The sequence below is a fragment of the Argopecten irradians genome, chromosome 1, assembly GCF_041381155.1.
Source record: "Argopecten irradians isolate NY chromosome 1, Ai_NY, whole genome shotgun sequence".
Taxonomy (NCBI): Eukaryota; Metazoa; Mollusca; class Bivalvia; order Pectinida; family Pectinidae; genus Argopecten; species Argopecten irradians.
Genome location: NC_091134.1, coordinates 30,487,425 through 30,505,728, shown reverse-complemented (window position 1 = coordinate 30,505,728; position 18,304 = coordinate 30,487,425). Strand labels below are relative to the sequence as shown.

Below are 18,304 nucleotides of genomic sequence, written 5' to 3'. Positions count from 1 at the left end.
AAATAAATAAACTTTTTCAAGATGGTGTTTTTGGTGCCATACTTGGATTTGAGAAAAAGTTCAAAATGTGTTTTCAAGATGGTAGCTATTGGATCAACCCAATTATATCATCACTTGGTCAAGACCATGCCATGGTCATACTAGGCAAGTTTCAGCTCAATCCCACCTGTGGAAGTTGAGAAGTTCAAAGTGTGAAAAGTTTACTGATGACATATGGCGGACTGCTGACAGCGCATGACAACGGACTAAGCATGACGACTACATTATACCTTCCCGAGTCTAGTTCCTCAGACTAACAAATGTTGTTTTCAAATCAGATAAGCTCAATGCCTTTAGCCAACTGAGTTTAGATATATATATACTGATGGTGATGTTCTTCAATATGAATACTATGTGCACTTATTTATTCTACTTGATGATTCACTAGTCTTACACCAACTGCACTTTCCTTAATGTAGGTCAAAGGTCAATTGTAGGTTACAGTGACCTACTTTTAGTACATAACACACATCCTCTGTGACCAAAGTATGTGGTTCTAATGACAAATACAAAATGAAAGAACAGATGAGTAAATATATTTCAACACAAATCTGTAAGTGCCAGACTAACAACATATCACTTACCATTTCTTCATTTGAGCAAAGGAAGAAGTTTGGACTGCTTTCCTGAAAGTCAATGATGGCCTCGCTACATTCTGGCCACACACGGTTGAGACTGCTGAAGTTTCTGAACCTGCTGACAGCCTCCTGGTATGCCAAATGGACAGCTATCAACATGGCTAAACCATCAGCAGCCTGATGTCGGACAATGGTACTAGATCCGATGTATACACTCTCGCAAACAAGCTATGAAAAATGAAAAAGTTACATTTTGAAATATAGTACAAAATATCTAAATATTCAATGAAAAGTACAGATATAATATTGGATATACATAGTATACATTATTTGACAGTGCTGTTTATGATAATATATATAGTAATATAGAATCTCAAAAATATCATTTGACAATTGTAGCTTTGACTATGAGTTAGTTAAATATCACTTGTTTGAGTTGATTATAACAACTACATTAAGCATTACCTGATGTTCTTGTCGAGAAGAAACTTGGTACATCATGTGGACGAAGTCATGGATGTAAGCCTTCAGGATGCTCTGTCTGTCTCTGTCCATCAGGGGCTGCAGCATGATCCCTAGAGGCTGATTGGTCAGAATGTTTTTAACTGTGTTCACAACGTCAACAGCGTCTGGAAAGAAAGTGAGGATATCTCAGACTAACAGATAAGGCATTCTATAAAGGAACTCTTTCTAGTTGGATGACTAGTTGTAAACATTTAGACTTAATTAATAAACCTCAAAGATTAATCTGGAAGAAAAAATGATCTTCTTATTATTCAATAACCGTGTATAACACAGGATATACATAGGAAAGAAAATCTGTATAATGTTGGATGACTAGCAAGGAGACTCTGGCATTATTTACAAACTTATTGAAAAACTACACATCTTGTTAAGTAAATAACATTTAAAATAGCAAAACAATGAACCATATACATATCAACTGGTGGATTCCTCTGGACCTTTACCTGTTTGATCACTCATATTACTCTTTGTGGTGTTCAGTAAGTCCTCTATGAGTCTGAAGTAGATCCAAGAGAAGGGCATCTGGGCGGTAAACAAGTGTCCATCTGTGCCGGTGTGTCTGACCATAACCTCGGGCAGTTCCTGCTTGGTTTGTCCCGGTGACACAAACTGTGAGTACTGTAGATTTGTGGCCTTGGTGCAATTGATGACGCCCAGCCACAGTTGTTGGATCCAGTCCCCTGCTTTGGCCCCATACAGACTCTCCAAATTCCTGTTGGTATCCATAAATGCAATGATTCCAGTCAGTATCGGGGTCACTTTGGTCTCAAGGCACTGAGTCCATGCTCGTCTGTGAATTGAAAACGTAATGTTTCAGGTTGGCATAGAAACAATTTGTTTTCTTTAAAATGATCTTCAACTTATCAGAAAAACTCATTCTATTAACAAGAGTTATCAGATTGACCACCAATTATTAAAACACTCGTAAACTTGTAAGCTACATAACAATGGTGACGTCACCAGAAGATAACGACAATCCGTCACAGGTTAATTCATGATCTGTCACTTAAATATCTGTTCACAATAGATATACACTTGATCATCCATATACCTAAATGTTCCTGCTGTGTTGATAACCTCAGCTCTTGCTGCTTCTGTTGCCAGCCAGTTACCAGGGTTTACCAAGGCTTGCTCCTTCTCAGTCATCAACACATCCAGATGTTTGCAAATCCCCTTCACAAGGTTGGTGGTCACTGGAACATTCATCATTACATAATTTTTCATTCAATCAAGTAAAATCATATTAAGTTTTTGTTTCAAATTTGACAGAAATGAAAAGAGGAATAAAACTGATATTAGGCATCCTTATTAGATTTTCTATTTAACTGTTTTAACAATTATAATGTTAAATTATTTGTAAATTTAAATCTCTTCAACATGAACCCTGGCCAATCATATTACATTTAGAAAATGAAAATTGTTTATTGTAAACAAAGCAAAGTACAAAGTGCATTCCTAATAATAGCTCTTTTTTTTTTATCTTTGTGGACCTAATAAGGCAATAACCATCTTATGTATCTTTAAAATTCAAAACAAATAGTAATATCTTTTTACCTAGATCAGTTTTCCCAAAGTGTAGTAACTCCATCAGCTGATTGACCCTTACTGTTGACCTTTCAGCGTCCATCTTGGTATCCTTGACCATAGACAGTGCAGCAAGAATACAATTCAGGACCAGGTTTTCCACAGGAAGTTTGTGAGGAGTTGAGTTAGTTGAAAGTCTTTCAACATTATTAAAATCTCCTTCATCAACATCCATATCATTTTGGTGGCCATCTTGATCTTCTGAGGTATCTGTTTCCATGGAAATTTCAGTAGGTCGTTGTGTTCTTTCTTCTACTGCATGATGTATCAATGTTCCCACAGATTTGCCTCGCATCTGGGACATCCCCAACATATCTCCCTCGGGTCGAAGGTCATCAATATGGAGGGAATGCCATCGACCACACTTCAAATAAGAAAATCAACATTTTCTGTGATGCCAAATATATATTCAGCAAACTATCTTTCTAACATCAAATAGTGCCAGAGAATACCACTTTTCTCACCAAGTATATAAAGATGTATGACGAATACATAATGTAATTATAATACAAGAATTCCACGGAAGTGAATGTGTCGCCTGCACAGCATCACAAAAAATAGTTATTTACAGTTGAAAATATTGTTAATAATTTAGGTGAAGAAATCAAGTTCCATAACTCTTGCAAATATTGATGGATTTTGAAAGGTATCGAACCCATCTAAGATCTCATTGATATAAAACAATATACCAAATTTGGTTGGAATCGGACAATAAATACTAATGTTTTCAAGCGGAAGCCATGTTTCGACTATTTTAAGGTCCCGTAACTCTTGCAAATATTGACAGATTTTGACCAGTATCGAACCCATCTAAGATCTTATTAATATAAAGCAAGATACCAAATTTGGTTGAAATTGGACAATAAATATTTAAGTTATCCAGCGGAAACCATGGATTTTTCTGTTTTGACGATTTTAAAGTTCCGTAACTCTTGCAAATATTGACGGATTTTGACCATTATCGAACTCATCTGAGAACTCATTGATATAAAACAATTTACAAAATTTGGTTGAAATTGGACGATAAATATTAAGTTATCGAGCGGAAACCATGGATTTTTCTGTTTTGACGATTTTAAAGTCCCGTAACTCTTGCAAATATTTACGGATTTTGACCATTATCGAACTTATCCGAGATCTCATTGATATAAACCTATATACCAAATTTGGTTGAAATCGGACAATAAATACTTCAGTTATCGCACGGAAACCGTTTCCCGGACGCCGACGACACCGGCGACGCCGACGATGCCGACATAGTGATACCTAAGTGTCGCCCTTGCGTTGCAGGCGACACAAAAATAACAGCCACAATACATTAATGCTTATTTCTAGAGAATTGGTTACCATTACATGTTTATTCTGTTTCACCTCTAGAATATAGACAGTAGTTAAACATTTATCTATTTTGCCCTAATACATTTAATCTGTGGAAGCTAACCTGGAATCCATTGAAACAGCCTCCAGCAACCCTCGGCAGCTGTATGACAAAGATGGCATGCCTGTTGACTTGGTAGTCCAGCTGCTGGAGTTCGTCCTGTATACAGTACCTGGCACACGCCACCAGACTAGCATTCTGGTCCCCACAATCACTCTGTACTATCAACAACATCTCATCTTCTCCCCTCTCAAAACACACCCTGAATATAAAGTACATTGCCACTTAACAAGCAATAAGTGTGTAAAACATTAACCTTGTCACTGGAATAATGATATTGAGGTAAATATGGGCAAACAATTAGTGAATAGGAAATTAACTCTTCAAAACAATGGAATTGTTGAATTTCTTTTGAATATCTTGGAAATTGGACTACCTAGTGGAAAAATATCAGAAGAATGCATATAATTAGCAGAGTTTTTTTTATCAGGACTCGTGTACCTAACAAAACTAGACTGAGGCGGATATTGACAGATTGCCATACAGTATGAAGTCACGCTTCGTGCTCACATATGCATGTGTACCTATTCAACGTACCATAGGAAATACAAAATGCAAAGTACGCAACGTGCAGTGCACCGACGATTTGATTGACAACTAGCGATCTGTCAATTGGCAAATAGACAGGTTCTCTGTTTGGTGGGTTTAAAGGATATCAGGTAAGAAGCCCAATCTCCTGAACATTACTAAAGGTTATACTTACTTGATTTGTCTACAAAACTGTTGTTCTGTGTCAAATGACTGAAGGTTCAGAAGCACCATGTTATCTACAGGGATCCCCAGTGTTAGGGACAATTCTTCCAGGTCCTTGCTTGTGATCAGTTTGGAGTGGGTTGTAACCTTAACAATGGCAAAAAGAACAATTAAGTTTCTTTTAAGGTCACCAACTTCCTTGTGATCCAGTAGAGTTCTTGATATGTAATTCAGCAAATAATGAAGTTCTGAATTCTATTCTACACAAAATGGGGACATTTCATTTTTAAATACATATATTTTGGTAACAAAACTACTTAGTTTAACTTGTCACTACAAGCATTTTTAATGTCATTTTTTATTAAGATCGAGCAGTATTCAAGCTAAAAATCAAAGTACTCAAAGCACTGCAAATACAAAGCAGCAGAAACAGAAAAATAGAATGAAATCAAATGAATTTCCAAAATCAAAATATATAAACCATATTATAAAGACTTTAATATCAATTATTTCAAGAACATTCAACTGATCACAGAAAATACATATGTTTTGTTTGACATTTTTCTTAATTAAAGTTCCTACATGAAAATTACAAAGAAAACAAAAGTCTTCATTAAAATGAGTTTTATCCTTAAATAACTCTTGTTTCTTATGTTGTACATACACTTATTTTGGTAAAACCATGCACATATGAGGGCAGCCTTATAAGTTATTTTGCCTTTACCTCAGATCTGTGTTTAACATTCATTTAAAAACATTATTTTAAAGTACACAAAAAGGGCATATGATTAGTTTACTTTAAAACTCTTATGTCTATAAGCCTTAGATAGTAAGTCCAATTTGAATTATCATTAACAGAGATTATGTAAGTTGGACAGAGGAGTCACCAGCAGGCAACAGTTGACCTAGATGGGCTGTGTATTATATAACAATCTGTGTATTCTATACTCTACCAATCAGAAGGCAGTCTTCCTATGACTACTGATTGGTCCAAAGGAATATTATTCAATGAACAGGGAATTTATGAATGGAAGTTTATGAATGAAGATGTCACTAGATGTCATTGTAGGGCAAGTCCTACTCAGTCCTACACATCAATAGTAAACCGGATAGCATTAATACAAACGCTAGTCACATTGTATTAAAAATTGTTACCTGGGCGAAATGACTGTCTTTGTTTTCCTGTCTGATTTTCTGGTGGAGGTAAGCAGACAGACACTGATGTTGCTGTTCCTCCCAGTATATCCTATTAAGTGTTCCTTCATCCCGGGCCAGAACTGTAGAATTCAGCCTCATCACTGCATCAGGAGTAGCGCACCACAGCAACATTCTCATAGCAGAGTCAAATACCTGAAAGGAAAATCAACTAAAACTGTAATCAAATGTACTAATAACGTATACATATTCCCCTACCCATACTCCTTACTTAGAGACCATGACAACCAAATGTTCCTCCATTATGTATCCGTGGAGATGTATCCATGGTGACCATCATTGAAGCATATGATGTGTCATATTATAGAACATTTATATGTTACAACAACTGACAATGTTTGAGCAAAATTAATCAAAATGCTGATGAGTTATTGACCATTTTACAAAACCTGTGTATTTAGTGGCCTGGTTACCATGGCAACCAACTTTCAGCAAAAGAAAATCTAAATGTACATCTACACATGGTTCCCATATGTATTATTGTGGTACAGCACAGTAACATTATCAAGCAGTCAGGAAAAATGCATCAAAAAACAAAATTCATCAAATTTGACACAAATATAAAGTTAAGATTCTTGGCAATAGCAAGTTGATTCTTTACAAGGTAAACCTGAGAAGCATGATGTGTCCTTATGAAAACATATGGCACATACAAGTACTGTTGATGGTCTGTAAGCTGGTATACATACCTATGGTGTATGGTCAACTATTCCTCCATCCAGGTACTGTTGATGGTCTGTAACCTGGTATACATACCTGTGTATGGTCAACTATTCCTCCATCCAGGTACTGTTGATGGTCTGTAACCTGGTATACATACCTGTGTATGGTCAACTATTCCTCCATCCAGGTACTGTTGATGGTCTGTAACCTGGTATACATACCTGTGTATGGTCAACTATTCCTCCATCCAGGTACTGTTGATGGTCTGTAACCTGGTATACATACCTATGGTGTATGGTCAACTATTCCTCCATCCAGGTAATGTTGATGGTCTGTAACCTGGTATACATACCTGTGTATGGTCAACTATTCCTCCATCCAGGTACTGTTGATGGTCAGTAACCTGGTATACATACCTGTGTATGGTCAACTATTCCTCCATCCAGGTATTGTTGATAGTCTGTAACCTGGTATACATACCAGTGGTGTATGGTCAACTATTCCTCCTTCCAGGTAATGTTGATGGTCAGTAACCTGGTATACATACCTGTGTGTGGTCAACTATTTCTCCATCCAGGTAATGTTGCTGGTAGACATGTAGCACAATAGCAGCACAGCTGTCAGCATGGTACCCCATAAACACGTCCCCAACAGTAAATTCATCTTTCCTGATTCTGTAACAAATGTATTAGCAGTGACATCAAATGTTTGCATCTGTATTTTTCTTAATTTCTTATTGTTTTCTCCAATTTGTTTTCAAACTATTGTCCTCCAGGATTATGTAATTACAATGGAATGCATCTCATCTATGCATGGTTCAGATCTCTATAGTGGGTAATTGTCATGGGAGGGATATTTTCGTGATTTCATGGGACATATTGTTGTAATCATGAAAATTTACAGGGATATATAACAAATGATGGGCTAATCATATACTTGTTAGCTGAGCATAAGATTTGGATTCATTGAAATTTTATACCCATGAAAAACAACCAGCTTATAATACGGAAGACAACATGTGTTATGGACCCTGGCACATTTATAGGTACCGTACCGGTACTTACCTTGCCTGGGCATAACCTGTCCTCTGGCAGTTGACAAAGTCTTTAGCCCAGTGCTTCAGTTTTTCTGTTAGTTTCAGCTGTTCCTCTGTCAACATGGTGGACACGTTGAGAAAATGTTTCTCCAGACGGTTGATGAGAGGGATGGGAAACTTGTCATACACAATCTGTTTCTCCGCTACCACTATCAGTCTGTAATAAAGGCAGACAATCATAGACTAAACATCTAGTGATCAAGAGATACCAGAGAGCTATCATAAAGTGTGAAAAGAATAAGAACAGCGATAGCTTTAGATCTATTCTTTTTATAAAACCCTATGACAGTAAATTACAAAAAAAATTCCCACAAAGGATAGTTATGCAGGAAACAATGAAATTATAATATTTAATCAGTATCTTCGATAAGAGATCTCAGAGGGATCTTGGCACTCACCAAAGAATGATTTATGTCTGACAATGGAAAGAGGAATCTTTTCTTTGATTTTCAAACTTCACAAACTACATATGAAATTTGACAAAGATCCCTTCAGTAATTGAGAAATATTAGGTAAAAAACTTCTACTTTGATATAAAAATCCAAGATCGCGGCCTGTCAGCCATCTTAATGATCGTTCGGTTACAAAATACAATATGCACAATTAGGAGGGAAACCTTCATATGAAATGTCAGAAAGATCCCTTTAGTAGTCTCTGAGAAATAGCGGTAACTAGAATTGGTAACCGACGAACAGCCCACGACTATGGACAAATGGTAATTTGAATACCTCATCATCTGATGATGGTGGCCTAAAAATAGATTAAGTTAAGATTAAAGAATGGTTGATAAAAATTATCTCATCTCACCTGAAATCTTTATGGACTCTACACTTGACTCGGTGTGTCCCTAGTCCAAGGTCGACATACCGCTCGCCCCCAAACTCCACATAGTACTGTAACAGATACATTTCATTCTAAAAGTAGAATAAATCTTAATTGTGTTGATGTGTCATTATCGTTTTTAAATCCTATTAAACATGTTTTCTTACAACATGGGCACTTACCTGGTTGAGAGCATCATACAGACTTTCGTAAAGGTTCTCCAGGTTAAGAAGAACCACAGTGTTGCCCGTCTCCATGCACACTTTAATGCGGTTGATGTTTCTACAAACCTGAAAATATCGAAGAAACAAATTTATTTATCTAAAAAATTATCTTTTCCTTATAATAAGTAATCACAGATATACTACAATAGTCTACCATTAGCCCTCAACTTCTGGCAAACAAGTAAAATATGTTTAAAGCAAAGTTTCCTTCAAGCACAGGTATACCCACCTGTCGATTTCAAATTTAGCAATCACATGGCACTCAAATAAACCAACTTTCTTTTGCAGCTGCTTAATTTCACGATTTAGGCTTCAAACTTCAAAGCATTTCCGTGGAGATTAAATTTCACATATTAAAATTGAATGGAAATTATAATTTACCAGGTAATTGAAGAATTGCAAGATATTAATTCATGGAGATAGACTTTTTTCATTAATTAGGAAATTTACCTTGATAACAAAATTTGTGAAAATAAATCAGAAGAAAGCTGATTTACAGTATAACATTTCCAGAGTCAGACTAACTTAACATTCTACCTACCTGTGGTTTTATTATTGTCTTTATTGGACATTTGTTACCCCACGGAAGTGGTTTTATTAAGCAGGTGGTCATTATACAAAATATTTATATTATGGCTTATATCTTACAAGAATTCATTAGGGCATGATAAGATACAACAATTAGGGACTTGTTGTATACTTTGACTTACAAACAACAAGAAAGAGAAACATATTTTAAATTCAAAAAACGTCTTACTTGAGTATATTCCTGGTCACTAGGAAAGCTGCTACCAAATATAGTAATAGCTCGTTGTTTCTTTAGGATTTCCTGCTGTAGAATAGTCAGTGCTCCGTAGTTTTCAGTCAACAACAGTAGGTATCGACTCTCACTGAAAAGCAATAAGTTTCAATTTAAAATTAATAGTATATTCCCTAATAGTCAATATTTACAACTTTGTGAACCAGCTAGATAATATGTCACATCAATTTAATATTTCACAACATCCTGTAATTGCATTTTTCTAAATTATCAAATACAGTCAAACCTCGATGTATCGAAGTTCAAGGGACCGTCAGAAAAACTTCGAAACATCGAGACTTCGAATTATTCGTGGTTGAAATTAGACCGATGTTTTTTTTACCATGACCAACTGTGGTAGTTGTGTACATGTCGTCTCCGTTCCGTAAACTTTATAATCATTGTATTTACCACAAGCAAAACAAAATAAAAACGAAGTATGCAATTAATCACATGTATTGCTATCGTTAGCAATACATACGTATATTATAAACAAGACTTACGTGTACTAGGCCTAACCCATGTACAAGTGTTCGTTTGGTGACTATTTAAGCGATGGTTAATATTACGGAATGAATATAAAAACGAAAACACGTTGTAAAAACGAAACTAAAAAGGAGGAACCGAAAGCGCTACAACACCTACAAAATACTTCGATTTAGAATGATCGATTTGCTCCAGTATTTATGCCAAAGTTGTGCAATGTAACAGTTTTGAGTATGAGTTACTAATAATGTGGCTCGCTATTTACCGTTCCGTAAATTCTACAAACCGCTACCAATGGCGGCGGCGAACATCAAAAACGACTAACTGTATCTTTGCCGTACTAATGATTTAATAACGCAGCTTGTAAAAACAAAGCACCGGGTATCGGCCTGATTAGTGATATTAATTATCTTGATGATATCAAGCTAGCAACACAAGCTGTCATAATCCCTATTGTCCGGCGAAGGGCCGTCGCGAGACAGCTAGGTGTGACAGCATGCCGCGGGGTATCGGCGAACACCTGATCTGTACAGGTAAATTTTTATTCGAATCATCGAGTGTCAGTTACCTATGATTCTATAACAAATGGTCCATGAAAAAAGTTCGATACATCGAGAACTTCGATTCATACATGGGTTAGTTAGTAATGTTATATAGTGAAGAAATTCGGGACCAGACAAAAAGTTCGATACAGCGAGAAATTCGATTCATCGAAGTTCGAATCATCAAGGTTTGACTGTAACTAGAATTTCCAGACAAATATAATGAGTATATTGTTACAAAGAAGCAATACATGTCCTCTGCCATTTTGTTTTAATAAATTCTTGAAATACATCAATTTATCTGAAAACACGTATAATGGTATACCTGTCCTTTGTGTCCCCCGAAAGACAAGCCTGAATCAGCCCTGCTGGTGAACAGTCGGGATCGAAGGCTTTTCTCTGTAACAGAAGGATAGAATAACTGGGGTCGGTGATATACTAGCTTTCATGCATTTCTGTTAATAACAAAGGTAAAGAGGAAACTTCAATGTAGAATTTTTATAAAATGAATTACATTCCATTGAATTCATGGGTTTATGAGTTAACAAAGGCCCATGGGCCTTAACAGTGTCACCTGAGTTCTGATACAGAATGAAAAATAAACATATCAACACTATATATTGGCCCATAAGGCCCTTGAAGTCAGTCAGTGATTTTTGAATTTGACTTTCTAATCTATGAAGATCATTTGGTTCTATCAAAACTGTGAATTCAGAAGAAGATTTTTAAAATTTTAGTCATTTTCACCCCTTTTGGCCCCGTCCCTCTGGTCCCTGGGGGGGGGGGGGGCAATATGGATATTGGATATGATGTTAAAATGTTATCTCAGGCTACCAATTCTAACCCAGTTTGACTAATTTCCTATGAAAACTAAGCAAATAATGTTCATAAATAACTATAATAGTAAATTTAACTCCCTCCCCCAGGAAAATCTGAGATCCCAAGGTCATATAATTCACAATTTTTCCAAAGGACCTTAAGAACTTTCCATCTATGAAGAGCGTTTGATTCTACCAGTTCCAGAATTTCAGAAGATTTTTTTGAAGTTTTAGCCTATATGACCCCTTTTGGCCTGCCCCTAAGGCCCCTGGGGGTCTGAGTCATGGAAAATCTGTTAATATGATTCAATGGCCAACTCATAGGGATAATTCTGACAACATTTGACTAATTTCCTATTATAAATGACCAAATAATGCTCAAAATGTGTTTTCCCTATATAAACTATTGTAAACTTAACCCCCTCCCCAGGGAGAAACCCGAGACCCCAGGGTTACATAACTTAAGACTTTGTCTCAGGTGACCTAAAAAGCAATTTTTAAAATGCATTCCATGGAGTTTACATTTGTCTATAGTTGGGCAGTAATTCACACGTCAATATCTTGTGTCTATAGTTGGCAAGTAATTTACATGTCAATATCAACAATTAATGCTTAAAAGATATCTACCACGTATGCTGAAAACTGATGTATAGTTATGATATTGGTGAACCTTTCAGATGACTTACGGTTTCTGTGATGTTAACCGTAGTGAGTACTCTCTCAAACACATCCACAGGATTGATGTCGTCCATTCCACCAAAGTTACGCATGATAGCATGCTGCATCTGGTGCCAAGTAGGCCTTTTCTTCTGCTGGTCAGCAAACGCATACACCATTTTTAACAAACTAAAAAGAAATCAGATAAGTATTTTTCAATCTTTTGCCTGTTTACTTGTTTTTATTACATACATAAATACAAATAGATAATTTTTGAAATTCATGAGGTTAGTAGCACTAGGATCAAAACCATGAATGGATGTAATTGCAGAATCCATTTCCAAAGTGAAGTTCTGGATTCAGAATTCAAATTTTCAAACTGATAAGTTTATATATAAATTCACATTTCAGATATCCAGTCTTAGACTCCAGCTTCCATCTAAAGTGTTATCTTTCTACAATAACAGTAGAAAATTTTTCTTCCAGATTGTTGATTCAGTAAATATTCCATTTGAATTTAAGATAAATACTTTGACACACTAGAGAATGGATGCTTATTTATGCATTTTACTCTCTGCTTATTGCTTAAATTTTACATCAGAAACTGCATTAAGTCTGTAATAAACATACCTATAGAAGTCCCTCAGGCCAAAAAACTCCCTCATTCTCAATGCACTGTTAAACAGGTCTAAGTAGGCTGCAGCCATTTGGGGAATCAGTGGTCTGATTAGTCTGTAAACTTGCCTGTTGGTCTGGCAAATTCCTCTGTGAAAATTTGATAAAAAAAGCAAATTAAAACTTTGTATTTCATTCACCTAGATAAACTCATGTAGAAGGTCACAGTGACCTGGTTTATTGGTATGAAACACACTTTCTCTCCCAGGTGGACCTTTATACCAAGTATGAAGTTCCATTGTCTAATGGTATAGGAATTAGATCCTGATAAGGTCGGTGACCACAAAACCAACCTATAGTCCCCTCTTGTTCCCAGTGGGGCACTACTAAAAAAACAAACTGTTGCTAGTATTCTGAACATCAAAATTAAATTTTACATTTGGCTTGGTTTATTATATTTTCATCCTATTAACAGCCAGGGTCATTTAGGCCTCCCTTGTATGTGGTGTCTTGCGTGTGTCAAGTGCGAGGTGCGTGTTTTGGAAGACTGTGGTATATTTGTGTTTGTGTCTACTTGTATAGTGGAACTCTTCACGTTTTTAGTAGTGCTGTATCACTGAAACATGCTGCTGAAGACACCAAGCAACACATATCCCACCTGGTCACATTATACTGACAACATGCGAACCAGTCATCCAACCTCCTTTAGTGCTGAACCCAAGCAGGAGAAGAAACTACCAGTTTTATACACTATGAAGGTCAAGGTCATTCCTTTTAATAAACATGGTGTCCCTTGATCCTCACCAAGCTACAAGTTCAATATCAAGTCTCTAGGCCTCTTAGTGATTTACAAGAAGTTGTTTAAAAGATTTCAGCCTATTTAGCCTGTGACCTTGAAATGAAGATCAAGGTCATTCATTTTAACAAACTTGGTCGCCACTTCATCCCTACAAAGCACAGGCCCAATATCAGTTATCCAGGCCTCTTAGTTATTCACAAGAAGTCATTAAAAGATTTTAGCCAGCTTGTCCTCTGAGACTCTTGAATGAAGATCAAGGTCATTCATTTTACCAAACTTGGTAGCCCTTCTTCCCAGCATGTCACGGGCCCAGTACTCATGTCTCTAGGACTCTTGTTTATTCACAAGAAGATTGTTTAAAAGATTTAGCTTATTGAACCCTTTGACCTTGAATGGACGTCAAGGTCATTCATTTCAAACAAACGTAGGTAGCCTTGCTCATCTATCCTATCTCATAGGCTTCTTATTTATCCAAAAGTAAGTTGTTTTCATAGATTAAGTAGATTTTGACCTCTGTGACCTTGAATGAACGTCAAGGTTATTACATTTCAACAAACTTGGCAGGCTTTTCATCCCAAACATGTCACAGGCACCAAAATCAGGTTGTCCAGGGCACCTTAGTTATTCACAAGAGAGTCATTTTAAAGATTTTAGCCTTTTGACCCCTGGGACCTTGAATGAAGATCAAAGTCATTCATTTACCAAACTTGGTAGCCCTTCATCCCAGCAAGTCACATGCAGCCAATATCATTTCTCAGGCCTCTTATTTATTCACAAGAAGTTGTTTAAAGATTTTTACCCTTTTTGAACCCCTATGACCTTGAATGAACGTCAAGGTTATTCATTTCAACTAAACTTGGTAGCCCTTTCATCACAGCATGTCGCAGGCCCAAAAATAGGTGTCCATAGGCCTCTTAGCTATTCAACAAGAAGTTGATTAAAGATTTTAAGCTATTTGACCCCTGTGACCCTGAATGAAGATAAAGGTAATTCGTTTTAAACAAACTTGGTAGCCCATCATCCTAGCATGTCACAGGCACTTCATCCCTGCAGTTTATCCAGGCCTTGACAAGAAGCTTATACATGCCATACCACCCGGAACGTGAGACAAAACCTCCCGTATTTTAGAGCCTTTTATTGTCTCCCGGGAGGAGAGTCTAAATACCCTGTTATTCTGTAAAACCCCTCCGTTTTATATTTCTCACGCCATATTTTTGTGTATCATGCTAGGTTAATTATTAGCACGGAGAGATAACCAGCTTTCACCTGAAACCCCTGACATAAAACCCCACTGTGGGCCGCTAATTAGCTAGCCTTGGCTTATTCTCCAAACCTTAGGCTCTTTGGTGTTTCTTTCACTCAACTGGTCTAGATCTTTGTAATTACGTAAACTGAAGTTCACGCTCAGGCCATCGAACCCGCCTAGTAACTAATCTCAGCTAGGCCTTTCAATAAATTTTATGAACTTACTGCTAGTGAGCTGTACTATACTAAACAAAACTACTGACTTTACTACCTGTAAATGACTTAAAATACTTATTTTTTTTATGTTTATTTGGCCTACTCCTATTTCATGATGGATGTACTACAAAGCGTTTGCAATTCATGAATGCCTCGCCATTTTGGGTAATTTTAATATATGATACAGATTTTATAGAATTTCCGGATTTCCTAATAATCATGTTTTTAAAAATAGAAAAGGTATTATTTTTTTTAGAATTTTCGGGTGTAAATTTATTTTTTAGAAAAAATACATTAATAATAAAAAATTATCATCAGTAACTGAATTTAAATAAATGAAATTGAAAAGAAATTTACTTTTTCTCTCTCTCCGATTAAAATACATTTTTGAATACTACTGTAACAATTCTCTGTATTTTCTGAATTTTGTGCTTGTAAATTTAAGAACTTTATTTAAGTTAATTATCCATTATTGTGAAAGATATATTAAAAAGCCCAGTCTAATATTATGAACAAAAAAAACTGCTCCAGAACTGGGTGTACATGTATATATATATCCTTTCGACGGCCGGCAGGATTCGAACTTGACTCACTTTTGATAGTAGGTTATTACAAATGCCATCTATGAAAGCAGTTTGCATCTAGATTTCGGTTTGATGCCATTTTCACGATGATAACAAACAGTACACACTACAAACAAGCAAAAACAGTCATCGGAAGTCCCCTAAAGGTCACCACGCACGGGTCATGGGAGGCAGAAACCTGCGCGTGGAACTTGTTTTTTTTTTTTTTTTTTTTTTTTTTTTTTTTTTTAAATCGGTGCTATTTTCCCCTTCCTCTTCCCTTTCTCTCTATTTTCTATTACTTTGATATCTCTTCTATCGTTTAAGACCATCTGCATGTCTGTATCTGGATAATTAAGCTCACAACGACAGGTTTCCGGGCACACACTAAAATCCGGATTTCAGACCTCAATTTTTGACTTATTTGGGCATGTTCAAAGGTGATTTGTGACGTCACTAATGCAAAGACCGAATCGATATTGACATGCTATATAGGGATGAACATCTCCTTTTCAAAAAACTAGTATTTAGTTTTCAAACGGTCTCAGTGGGGCTCCAGAAGGTGCATGAAATGGTGCAAATGAATAATTACGCATAAATACGTTATGGCCGTCCAAAGGATATAGTGATGTCCGGAATATGGAAAATCTCCCGGTTTTCGAGTCGAAATCATAATAAAACATTGTGTAGACACATTTTATGAAATAAAAATAAGTTTCTAGCCGATTTTGAGTTTTTCTGTATATCCTTTCGACGGCCGGCAGGATTCGAACTTGACTCACTTTTGATAGTAGGTTATTACAAATGCCATCTATGAAAGCAGTTTGCATCTAGATTTCTGTTTGATGCCATTTTCACGATGATAACAAACAGTACACACTACAAACAAGCAAAAACAGTCACCGGAAGTCCCCTAAAGGTCACCACGCACGGGTCATGGGAGGCAGAAACCTGCGCGTGGGACTTGTTTTTTTTTTTTTTTTTTTTTTTTTTTTTTGAAATCGGTGCTATTTTCCCCTTCCTTTTCCCTTTCTCTCTATTTTCTCTTACTTTGATATCTCTTCTATCGTTTAAGACCATCTGCATGTCTGTATCTGGATTATTTAAGCTCACAACGACAGGTTTCCGGGCACACACTAAAATCCGGATTTCAGACCTCAATTTTTGACTTATTTGGGCATGGTCAAAGGTGATTTGTGACGTCACTAATGCAAAGACCGAATCGATATTGACATGCTATATAGGGATGAACATCTCCTTTTCAAAAAACTAGTATTTAGTTTTCAACGGTCTCAGTGGGGCTCCAGAAGGGTGCATGAAATGGGGCAAATGAATAATTACGCATAAATACGTTACAGCCGTCCAAAGGATATAGGGATATGACTACTTTTGCAAAACCACACCTTCCTTTATTTCAGTAAAATTCAATATGAAAGCAGATTGTTTCAGCTACACTCTGACTAATGCTGTATTCCAAAAAGCAAAGAAACAAATGCAATGTGAAAATTGATACCTAAATGAAGCAAAATTGTTACAGAACATGAAATTATGTGTTTGTGTTTATTTTTGCAAAGAATTTCATCATAAACAAGAGGCCCATGGGCCTTAACGGTCATCTGACTCATGGCACAAAACAACAAAGTTACAGTATAAAGTAGTGGTTAACAATTAATATAAGCAATACAAGGAACTCCTTTGTTGAATATGTAAGTTTCTGAAATAGGTAAAGGTCATTTGTTGAACAAACTTGGTAGCCCTTCATCCATATATATATGATTGTAACCCATTCAAGGATTAAGGAGGAGTCAGATTTTAAAACCAAATTTCAGCAAAGCTCCCATTTTGGACCCCTGCCATTCTATCCCCATGGGTTTTACCTCAGTAATTTATAAAATATGATTGTCCTCACCTAAAGTTCCCCCTTCCGAGCCCCGCGCCTCTGTCCCCAAGGGTCAGACCTAACTCGTTTATATTAAAATATGATTGTCCTTCCCGAGTGATGTTTTCACACAAAATATGGATGCATTAATCCGCTCAAGGGTTAAGGAGGAGTAGACTTTTAAAGCCAATTTTATCAAAATTCCCCCTTCTGAGCCCCGCCCCTCTGTCCCCTGGGGTCAGATCTAACTTAGAAAAATGATCACGTGACCGGTCAAGACTAGACAACCATTACGATCGGCTCCGGTAAAAAAGTGTTTATTTGGAATGTATGGAGATTGTAAATTCTTTTTCGTGAAACACAGGTACGTTAACAAACGTGTTAAGAAACATAAAAATCAAACAAACATGGAAAAAATGCGTTCATATGTGTTAAAATGACAAAAACTGTCTTGTGAATACCTGTTTAGTTCCGCTTGACTGGATTTGACCAAGGCACGGACTACATATACATGTAATAGCAAACTAGCATACGCGTACATGTAAAGGTGTATGTGTATTGTGTATTGTGTACAGCTTCCATACATAAACAGTAAATATTTATAAATACCAACATGGCTGACACAGCCTCTGAAGCAGCCAAACGCCTACGAGAGTCTTCACAATCGGAAATGAGTATGGGAGAGAGTCCAATCCATGACAAAAAAACTGTGAGTAGAAAGCCTTCAAAAAAGGCAAAGAAAAAAGCAAAAATTGAAAAAGATCAAACGACACTTGAAAGTTTTCTAGATAATCCTGACGATTCCCAA

At 36.5% G+C, this 18,304-nt stretch overlaps 1 protein-coding gene across 1 annotated transcript in view; it reads right to left on the bottom strand.

Moving 5' to 3' along the window:
* The window catches only part of LOC138323727 (E3 ubiquitin-protein ligase rnf213-alpha-like), a 121,983-nt gene that overhangs the window by 31,047 nt on the left and 72,632 nt on the right, over positions 1–18,304 (bottom strand). The window contains 16 exon segments of the mRNA XM_069268534.1: positions 624–845; positions 1,083–1,246; positions 1,586–1,932; positions 2,194–2,335; positions 2,697–3,090; positions 4,168–4,366; positions 4,868–5,004; positions 6,013–6,207; positions 7,283–7,409; positions 7,800–7,988; positions 8,639–8,724; positions 8,836–8,943; positions 9,635–9,767; positions 11,030–11,103; positions 12,209–12,368; positions 12,810–12,944. Coding sequence (XP_069124635.1) covers positions 624–845; positions 1,083–1,246; positions 1,586–1,932; positions 2,194–2,335; positions 2,697–3,090; positions 4,168–4,366; positions 4,868–5,004; positions 6,013–6,207; positions 7,283–7,409; positions 7,800–7,988; positions 8,639–8,724; positions 8,836–8,943; positions 9,635–9,767; positions 11,030–11,103; positions 12,209–12,368; positions 12,810–12,944 — 2,812 coding nt within the window.